Genomic DNA, 10,501 nt, shown 5'->3' with positions numbered 1-10,501 from the left:
CTCAGTGCCGGGAGATGTCAGCATTCCTCCTGCAGGCAAATGGAAACCTTCAAGCAAGCCAGAGAGTTTTTGGGGGGTGGGGGATGAGGAGGGGAGCCCCTGGCCCTCCAGCGCAGGGCAAGGAGCCTCCGTTCCCAATCCAGAGCGCAGGAGGGTTGGCCTGGCCTTTGAGGGCACCCGAGTGGGCGCTCTGCCAGAACGGCTGCAGTCAATATGTTCCCTCTGCTCCTGCTGCCAAACTTCACTTTTAGGGAGTGTATTAATTACGCAGTCGATATCTGTCTGTTTCATTAGTGTATTAAATACCGAGATCGATAATATTTATCCTGCTCCGAGACGGCCTTAAGTGGGGGGCGGAGGGAGCAGCTTCAGGCCAAAAAGAATAAATAATAATAGTAGTAAAAGAATAAAAAAACGACAGCATGAAAACTCCCCAGAGACCATCTGGGGCTTTAAAGCATCGGAGGCGACAGGAACCAGACGGTCCCTACCGGTTTCCTGGTCCCTCAGAGGACAATGGCGATGAGGAGGCTCAAGGGAACTCAAGGAGCATTTAGGGACAGATCCCCTCTGAAAAGGGAAAGACCCCCTCTGTCTGCCCTGCTCAGCCAGGGAAGGGAAGGGAAGGCTGCTCAGACACAGCCCAGCCAACCTGGCTGCCCTTTTATTACAGCTTCAGGTAGACGGATAATGACAGCTAATGAGGACCCATATGGCTGGCAAGAGGATCCCGGAGACCTCCCTCTCGCCTGGACAGAGACCGACAGACCGAGGCTGACGGACCCAGCAGGCAGGAAGACCACCAGCCTTTCCCCTCAATAATCAAGGAGGAACCTTGCACCCATCTCCCTCAATTCTGGCCTGGGGAGAGGGGAGGAAGAGGCAGCCAAAGCAAATGACTGGTTAGCCGAGCAGAAAGAAAGAGGATCGCTTCAAAACCAGCAATTTGTCAGTCTCAAAGCAAGTGGAAGACCGTAATTTCCCATCTGAGGCTCCATAAACAAGGTCAGGGGGACAGGTGCCGCTCCTCAATGGGCTGCTCTGGCAGTCAAAGTGCCCCAAACAAACCCCTGAGAGCCCCTCACCCCGGCTTGGATTGGGCTCTAAGGGGCCCATGGGTCAACGGAGAAGAGGAGCCTATTCCCGTCCCTCGTGGGACAAAGAGAGAGCGAAACAGAGGACAGAGGTGCTAGCATGAGGAGAGCATGCTATCCTCTCCAATTCACCAAAAGCCAAAAACTGCCCAGCGGCTGACAGTGGCGCATCCCTCCTGGGCTCTTTGCCGCAGCCAGAGAACGCATCGTTCGCCCGATCTGAAGCACCTGGAGCCCCTTCCGATGCCGATCCTGCTTTGCTTCCTGTGCGCTGATCTCAAAAGCCTGGCTGGCTTCAGGCTCCCTTGTAAACACCAACGCCAAGCCTCCCCGCCTCCCCTCTGAACGCGATCGCATATCTGGGAGCTTGCCGGCAAAGGCTGAGAGAAAGCTCCCCTCCCCGGCCCCGCCGAGTTCGGCGCCAATAATAAGGTAACATCTCCCCCAAGTGAAAACGTATTACGGAAACTAATTAATTGCTTTCCAGTAATGAAAAAACCGCTGGCGTTTGCAGAAAGCAGAACCCACAGAAATGCAAGAACTAAACAGTGTTTATTGAGAAAGGAGAGAAAAGCACCCAGCCAATTTGAAGGCTGGCTTCTCTGCTCGTTTGCGTCGGTAACAAACAAATCTAAAAGGAATTTTGTTCACATACAAACGCAAAAAAAAGACATGGGGGAGGCGATATGGACAGGTAGCACGGCGGCACCGCAGTCGGCAGCCAAAAAGGGAAAGGGGGGAAATGCAGCATTAATTGAAGTGAAAAACTAAAGCGCTGCTTTGTAGTTGCCTAGATTTCCCCCGGGGATGAAGAGTCAACGCTTATCAGGCGCTCTCAGAAGAGACAATTTTGATTAATATCAGGCCCATCTGACTCAGTCTATTAAACCCTGAAGGAAGGATATTCTTCAGATATAAGAGATACGCCTTTGATTAATAATTCTACCATATTGCCATTCCAAGCATTAACAACTGCCTGGCACCTGTGGAAGGGAGGGAGGGAGGAAACCTTTGAACACACCACAAAAGAAAAGAGCAGAGCAAACGGACCGTGTGTGTGTGTCCAAACAATGTCAAGAGAACCACCATCTTCTCCACCCGCCATGCCAGGAGGGCAGAGCCAACGTCCTACCAGCATTTCAGGAGCTGTTGGGTGGTTTTTTAATTTTAAGTGTGTGGGAAACATTTCAACTCTTTGTGTCCAGAGTTGCTTAAGAGAGGAAAATAAACAAGGAATGCCCTCACCCAGCTCCTATGGCCGGCCACACACACACTCCAGGCAGGTGGCATAGGCATCTCCTCCTCCTCCATGGCAAGAGAAACACAACAGTCAGCTGGGAAGAAGTATTGAGGGGCTGGGTGCTGGCTCCATCCAGACAAGTGCAGAGGGTACCAACAGGGGGGAGGAAGAGACCCATCGAAACCTTTTGCCTGGCAATCTCCAGTGGACAAGGGCTCCTTCTGCCTCCGAGCTCCTCAACCCAGCAGCTCAGCGTTCCTCCTGATGGTCAGGATCAGTCGCTTGGCCTGCTCCTTGTGGTTGACCGGCTTTACATCCATGACTGTTGCCTTCACGCGTGACTCGTCCTTGGGAAAAGAACCAGAGAGAGAGTCAGAGGAGAGAGGGAAAGCAGCAGGCGAGGGCACCGATCAGCGGCTGGGCCAGGCGTAGCTGGCAGTGGCCTCACATGCCTGCCAATTTCCCGGCACTGAAAGCAAAGACTGGATTGATCGGGAAGGCCCAGTTCTCCATGGCTGAGAGGCTGGCAAGTGCTATTGTGTGGTCTGAGCCAGAAAGTGGAGAGGAGAGTCATCAGGGAGGGAGGCTATGGAGAGTAGAGGCAGGAGGAGATGGCTCAGGGGTTCAACCAGCACCATTCCTACAAAAGGAGGACAGGAAAAAAAGAAAAGGCCCTTCCTAGGGGTGGAGGCACACACACACACATCAGTCATAGAATCATAGAGTTGGAAGAGACCGCAAAGGCTATTCAGTCCAACCCCCTTCTTCTGCCATGCAGGAAATCCAAATCAAAGCATCCCCGACAGATGGCCATCCAGCCTCTGCTTAAAGACTTCCAAGGAGGGAGATTCCACTACACTCCAAGGGAGGAGTGTGTTCCACTGTTGGACAGCCCTTACTGTCAGGAAGTTCCTCCTGATGTTGAGGTGGAATCTCTTTTGCTGTAGCTTGCATCCGTTGTTCCGGGTCCTAGTCTCTGGAGCAGCAGAAACCAAGCTTGCTCTCTCCTTAATATGAGACATCCCTTCAAATATTTAAACAGGGCTATCATATCACTTCTTAACCTTCTCTTCTCCAGGATAAACATCCCCAGCTGCCTAAGTGTGAGACATTGGGCAGTGGATTTAGACTGGAGGCTCAAAGAATGCAGGGATGATGGACATTAAGCTCTGAAGGGCTCTTAGTATAAGATGGAGGATTTCACTTGGGGGACTCCATATGACAATAGCCCACAATCCACCACCCCATCTTGGATTGTCCTGTGCTAGCCGTGGGATTATGGGATTTGTGGTCCTACACATCTGTAGGGAGCCGGGCTGAGGCATTATAGCAACTGGAGAGATTTGTAGTGGTTTGGCAAGGCCAGGAATCTCACATGACAGAAAGGTCACAGAAGCAGAACCTGATTCCCTCCATTACCATTTCTGTGGGGATGTGCCATGTATTCTTTCCCCTCACAAATAACTGAAGTAGGATCTGTCACTCCCTCCCAAAACCTCCCTTTATTTTGTGATGCTGAAGCTGAGGGTGTGATTTTTCCCTGGGCAGCCTCCAATTCTACCCTGCCATAGGATAAGCTCTTGTTTGTCCAGCTTTTTAAACACCACTTCTGTCTCTCTGCCATCAGCCCAGCCAAAACTATGTCATTCCTAGAGAAGAAGCCAAACTCGTGAATGCAAGGCCAGGCAGAGTCCTTTTTGGGTAAGGGGAGACATCCCCCCGGCTTACGTTGAAAGTCTCCAGCTTGATCCTGATGCGAAATTCGTAGGTGGTGAACGTGGCATTATCGAGCACCTCGCCGAAGGCTTGTTCATCCTGCAGAGGGGGAGGAGAGGGTTCAACAGGGGGGGCTACGTTGAAAGGATGCTTGGTGTGTGTGCGCGCGCGCGCATGCAAAGATCACCTCCAGAGCCTGAACTGCTTCCATGAAGGGAAATGCTCATTCTGGGTCTTTGGAGTGGATGAGCAGCCAGCCAAATTGAGTGAGGATCAGCCAGAAGGGGTGAGGTTCCTCGACAGCAATTAAAGCAAACGCTTAATTATGAAACCCTCAACACAGGGATGTAGGCCGCTATTTCACTGCCAGACGCCTTATCAGTGGCAGTCAGCTTTCTCTGCTTATCTTGCAAGCTGCCATCCCAAAGTGCTGGCAGTTTTCAACAGAGCGCAGGTGCCCAACACTCCCTGGAAGGCCCACTGGGGAACTGTGGACTTTGGTGCCCACGGATGGGAAATCCAGGTGCAGTTTTAATTCACTTGATACCTCAAAGCAGCTCTGTTTCTCAGCGAACAGGTGTGCCTTGACTTTGCTTAGCCAAAATAGCCGCTTTGAAAGCAACAAGCTGAGAGGGCTTACTGTCCCATGAAATGGCAACATTTTTGCTGGCCCAACAGCCAGTCCCGGAGATGCCCCACTGCAGACACACAGGACTGTGAAGAACACAGCACAGGGGAGCACATAGGCAGCCCTTGCCCCACAGGAATGCCAGCTTTTAGCAAACGGGGTCCTTGGGGGCCAACCAGATGCCCATTTTCTAAACACTAGTGTAACATCCAAGTTTGGCCTTTGGGCCAAAAACCAGAATGCACAATGCCCCCCTTCCTCCATCAGACCCAAGTCTGACCCTCCTGCCTCAGCATCTGGGGGCAAAAGAAACCCTCCCTCTACCCAATTCCTCCATACAGGGGCAATATCCTTCCACTGCATCCCAATCCTTTGCCCACCTGTTCTTTCCTAGGCAAACCTTTTCCCTTCAGCACTGTAAATGTTCCAAACAGGTGCGCTGCTGAAGCCGCCAGTCCAGTTATGACTCCCCCAATAACTGTGTGTTTGTTTATAGCTTTCTGAGATTCAGTACCCAGGACTGCCCAACACATCCCACTCATTTGGCCAGGTGTTCGATTGGCTGGGCTCCAGCTGAGGCAACCACCAGCTCGAGAGCAAGTGTCCTCAAAGGGCAGCCTTAGGCAGTGGCCAGACTTCAGCCCCAAGAAGGTTTCCTTCTCCTCAAAGCCACTGGAGATGCTTCCAGGGACCATTTTCTTGGCAAGCCTGGCAATAATGCCAACTGGACCCAGCTGAGCAAGACAGGAGAAACCCCCAGGGAAGAGAACAGCCATGCCAGCTGACTAACCTTTGCCCTCAGTTCTCCAAGATAGGCTGCGTTCTGCCCCAGGATGGTCTCCGCAGCCTCCTGGAAGCAAGTGATCCACAGATTGTCTTGGAAGTCAACAATGTTCACCTGTGGGCAGGTTCAAGGAGAGATGGCAAAGATTCCACAGTCAGACGCAAACGCAGCATGAAGTCTCACCAAAGACCTCCAAGGGTCTGCTGAGCACCTCCAAACAGCACCCAGCCTGTAGGCATGACACCTGGGGCTCTTCCTCTATCACTCATAGGGGATGGCACCCCACACATGTGAGCACATACGCATGGGCGCACACACACACACACACACACACACACACACAGAGTGACTCTGTTTTCATGGGAAGGCAGGTACTGAGACAGCAGAAGCCAGCACACGCCAAAGGCTGGAGAGGCCCTGAGTTGGGGGTGGCAGGGTGACTCCCCACACACTAACACCCCCTGGGCAGCTGTGCCAGAGAGAGGCTTGCCACCTAGCAGCCCAGGTTACAGGAGCCTGAAGCAATGGAGGACGACAGCAGGGTAAAGGGTGCCCTCAGGGCCCAACCTGTATCCTTATACCTTCCCTTTTCCTTTCAGTGAGCATATTAAATATTTGAAGGCATGTTCCAGCATCATGTAGGAAAGAAATCTGTGGGGGAGGTGGCTTGTTCACCCTGCAACAGCCTTTGCTCCCAGTGTCCTAAGCCAACAGCAAGCTCTGGTGGGTGAGGGATTCTGGGAGCTGTAGTCCCAAAACCTCTGCGGGATCTAGGCTGGGGAAGGCTGTTCTGCAGCACATTAAGACACACTTCCCTTACCCTTGCACATATACACACAGAGAGGACAGAAAGCTTCTAGCAGTAGTGAGAAGCCTTCCTTCAGTTGCTGCCGGACTCTGAAAGGCAGCCACACCTTTTGTTCTGTGCCTGTGGGCTGGGAGCGCGGGTTCAAATCCAATCACAATGGAAACTCCGGTCCTACCCACTTCTCACTCCACCCACCCACGCATTGGCTCTCCCGCCCCTCACAATCCCCACCGTTTGAGCAGAGGAGGGATTTACACACCTTGCTTTTTAAAAGGCGGCCAAACCTTATGCCAACAGCAGGAACAGGCAGAACAAACGGAGGAAGAAAATTGGAGTGGCCCATAATTCACCAGCACTTCTGCTCTCAGCTCCCCCCAAGAATGCCACTTGACACAATCAATCCCTTCTCCAGGGGGACAGGCTTTCTTGCTTTTCCTTTTTTAAAACAACATTCTCAAGCATTCTAATAAGGTGAGGCTGCCTATTTGGAGAGGCTGTTCATTTCGTGCCTCGATTAGCTGAAGCAAAGACTCCACCAGGCGCTCCACCTCCCTTCCAAGGGCTCCCCACTTGCCAGGGGCTTCTAAAAGCCAAGTCGGAGGGCTGTAATTGGGGGGCACTTTCACCAGCTGAATGCTGTGGAGGGAGAAGGCCCTGCTGGGTCCCAGCGGCGCAAGCGGGCGTCACAATGGCAGCCCTGGGAGCGGCACACGGGCAGGGCTCCGAAAGCAGGCTCCGTTAATGCGTGAGACACAGAACATTAGCCACAAAAGAGGAGGACTAAATATAGGAAGCCGCTGATTCAGGGCAATTACCGCTTTCCAGAAATGCCATTCCACATTAGCTTATCTCCCTAACAAAGGAAATGGGGAACAACGGAGCCTCTGCAGAAAGAAGGCAGCTGCCTTCGCTCTTCACATACTGGAGGCAATGGGGCTCCCTGGAGGAGAGGTGGCCCTCTCGGAGGCCAAATCATTAAGCGAACAAGAGCAAGGCAAGAGGCAGGGGCCATAGACTGCACCGGGGCCAGCGCACAGGGGCCCTGCAGGTAAGCGGCACCATTCCCTCACTGCCAGACTCCTGGGCAAACAGCAAAGCAGCTGCTTTGCTCAGCAGGCAAAGACACTGTTGTGACTATGCTGCTCCCAGCTACAGGGAATGTTACTAGGCCAGTACCTGGCTCACTAAGGGGAAAAGAAGGAAGGAAGGAAAAAGAGGAAGCCTAATGGCACAGCAGCCTCTGGACCACAGCAGTGCCACACAAAGGCCAGAATGGCAGTTTGGAAAACTGTGATAAGGAGGCCTAAAGGCCAAGTTAAAAGCTTAGCAAGGAAGCAGGCGTTGATAAATGGGTTCAGAAGGAAGCTGGTGGGCCCGGCAGAACTGCAGGCCTCCTTGCTTGGTAAAGTCTGCCATTGGCTTTATGTGAAGAAATCAATTAGGGGAGCGAGGAGGAGGGTGCCCTACTGATGTGATGGAAGTGGCCCCTTTGCTGTTCTGCCTCCCTGCTCCACCCAGACATGTTAGGGATCGGACCAGGGGCCCTTGGGCATGCAAAGCCATATCTGCTTGGTCCTAGTCCCACCTACATTTTGATCTACGGGGAGCAAACAATTGCTTCCTTTTGGACGAGGCCTCTGTGGGACCTTCACTGGGGGAAAACATACAGGTGGGCTCACTAAAACCGCCACCAGACTCTCTCCCCACTGAGTATTGGGGCTGCTCTTCAATGATGGTCTTTCCTCTTAGAAAAGCCACTTTTGGGAGGTGTCTCTCTCGCTCTCTCACACACATGCACCACTCTCAAAGATCTGGTGAGGAAGGCTACACACAAACTGCTGAAACCACCCACCAACCCTGCTCTGCACTCTTGCCTGGACTCACCCCAAGGGTCATGCGGTACTTGAAGTTGGGGAACTGCTTGTTGCATTTTTCACAGCAATACAGCCCATTCTGCTCATCAATGACTTTCTTATTGCAGTCCGGGGTTGGGCACGCCTGGTACATACAGTTCTCCTTCCGCAAGTAGACCACTGTGCCCACACAACTGAAGTAATCAGCCTAAAGGGAAACAGGCGTGAGCTGGGATGGGTACCTCTCAAGTAGGCATCCCATGATGGCCCGATCCCCCCCAACTAACCTCTGTAAGCCCAGAGCTGAGTCCCGGGGGGGGGGGGGAGACAAGCAACCCCCAGTCCAGTCCTGTGATGGTCCCCCTCTTTGGTCCCATAATGCATCCCCTTAAAATTGCACCTCCCCATGTCTCTCACTTGTCAATTGGCACTTGTACATGTCTTAAAAGCTAAAAGGTTTGCATGCTAGTCGCTCCTTTGCATAACTCAACAAATTCCCAACAGCAGCGTGAGGCATCTGTGTTGTTTAGGAGGAGATAAAGCATGGCGTTCATTAAAATACCCTCAACGCGTTACCTGAATTGAGAGATCATGTAGCAAACCTCGTGTACTTTAGCTGACTGATTAATGGATTGACTGTTTACAGAAAAGGAACTAACAGCCTCTTATACATCTGAGGCCCTGGGCTTGCTCCCCTGACACACAAACTGGGCTGCCCAACAGGTCTCCTCACCCAATGCTTTGGATTGCAATTCCCAGCAGTGAATGTAGTGGTTTGGAGAATTTGTTGTTGCAAAATTTGCATATTTTAAAATATGCAATACATGTTTTAAGTGTTTTTAATTGATCTAAATTAATGATTAAAAGCAGTTTTTCAACTGGAGAGACTGTTTAATACCATTTTTAAAAAAAAGAGTGTCCCACATATTTGCTTGAACTCTATTATAAGCTGATTTGGGTCTGTATTGGAAGAAAAGTGGGGTACAAATCAAACGGACAAACAATAAATTCCCCGTGGTGTGTGCCTGACCAGTCTAGAGAAGAGGGACCCAAATGCTGCTGGAGAAAAGAGTTACGGTTGCTAATTCTCCTCTCTTTCAAAAAAGGACAGAACGTTATTAAAGTCTGACATTTAGACAACAACAAATGTGTCATTGATGTTTCTGCTCCACTGGAATGAAGTTGCTCCTAGATAATGTGCGTGGTTTTATTGCGCTGTTGCTTTTAATCGTGCACATTTCAACATAATCGCCCACAGCAAGTTCAACATGCGATTTTGGACAGGCAGGCTGTCCTTGCGACGACTCTGTGAGGCTGGCCAACTGCTGCTCTCACACCAGAGAAAGGAAAGTTGAGGCTGATGGGCAACCGGCCAAAAGAGGTCGGTCACAGAGGACTGTGGGCCCAAATGGGCTCCTTGGGAGATTTGGCACAATTCCGCCATATGCCACCCTCCCACCCACCAGGTGCCAAGCCCCTGAGCTTTACCTTATCTCCTTGACCTAGGTTCTCGGTTTTAACCTCGTGCAGAGTTTTCCAGTTGGCGTTCCCATCTCCTGCGGGCCCAGTCCGGGCGTTGGATATGGAGGTGGCCTCCAGGAGCTGCCCTTCTGAGTCAAACCTGGAAGAGAGAGAAGGAGAACAGGACACTCAGATCTCTCTCAGTTCCAGGAAGCAGAAGCGCTCGCTCACTTGCTTTCTCACACACACCACACAGAAGGAGCTTTATTTTTAGGCTCATGCTGCGCTTGGTGCAAGAAGGATTTTTATCAATGGCACACACAAGAAACAATTACAGTGACTTGTGTATATTACTCACTAAAATAGCATTTCAGGATAAGCTAATACTCCGTTTTAATTAGTGCCATATTTTATAATCTCGGGAACAGGGACAGGGCTGGTGCTCTGCTTCCACGGACAAATGCTCCAGCTAGTGGCCACATCTCGGCACTGCAGTGGATCTGCGGGAGGGCGAGGGGTGGCAGGACCTTTGGGCAGCAGTGAGTTATGCGACGCGTTACTATGGCCGAAGATGGGAGGGAAAGGCAGAAGGGGCTTTTAATGGTGCCTATTAAAGAAGGCTGGCCCAGTACCATCAGGAGCTAGCCTGAAGAAGCAGAGCCCTCCCTCCGGTCCATCTGCCTTGGTCCAGGTCTCAGAGGGAGAGAAGAATGCTGGACCTGAGTCCCTCCCCCCTCACCATTCCCTTCTCCTTTTGTGTCGTGTCTTTTAGATTGTAAGCCTGTGGGCAGGGAACTGTCTGTTATCCCCTCTATTGTAAACCGCTCGGATTCCCAGTGATTGGGCGGTATATAAATAAAACCTATTATTATTATTATTATTATTATTATTATTATTATTATTATTATTATTATTAT

General features: G+C 51.4%; 1 protein-coding gene across 1 annotated transcript in view; it reads right to left on the bottom strand.

The window, feature by feature from the left end:
• Nucleotides 1-1,627: 1,627 nt before the first annotated feature.
• Nucleotides 1,628-10,501, bottom strand: part of RPA1 (replication protein A1) — a 31,854-nt gene continuing 22,980 nt past the window's right edge. The window contains exons 13-17 of the mRNA XM_042442684.1: nucleotides 9,612-9,744; nucleotides 8,155-8,331; nucleotides 5,469-5,576; nucleotides 4,063-4,149; nucleotides 1,628-2,681 (exon numbers count right to left, since the gene is read on the bottom strand). Of these exons, the coding sequence (XP_042298618.1) occupies nucleotides 2,571-2,681; nucleotides 4,063-4,149; nucleotides 5,469-5,576; nucleotides 8,155-8,331; nucleotides 9,612-9,744 (616 nt within the window). The 3' untranslated portion in view covers nucleotides 1,628-2,570. The remainder of the gene's footprint in view (nucleotides 2,682-4,062; nucleotides 4,150-5,468; nucleotides 5,577-8,154; nucleotides 8,332-9,611; nucleotides 9,745-10,501) is intronic.

This window comes from Sceloporus undulatus, chromosome 11 (genome assembly GCF_019175285.1).
Source record: "Sceloporus undulatus isolate JIND9_A2432 ecotype Alabama chromosome 11, SceUnd_v1.1, whole genome shotgun sequence".
Lineage (NCBI taxonomy): Eukaryota > Metazoa > Chordata > Lepidosauria > Squamata > Phrynosomatidae > Sceloporus > Sceloporus undulatus.
Note: the sequence above shows the minus strand (reverse complement) of the source record. Positions and strands in the feature narration are given on the sequence as shown.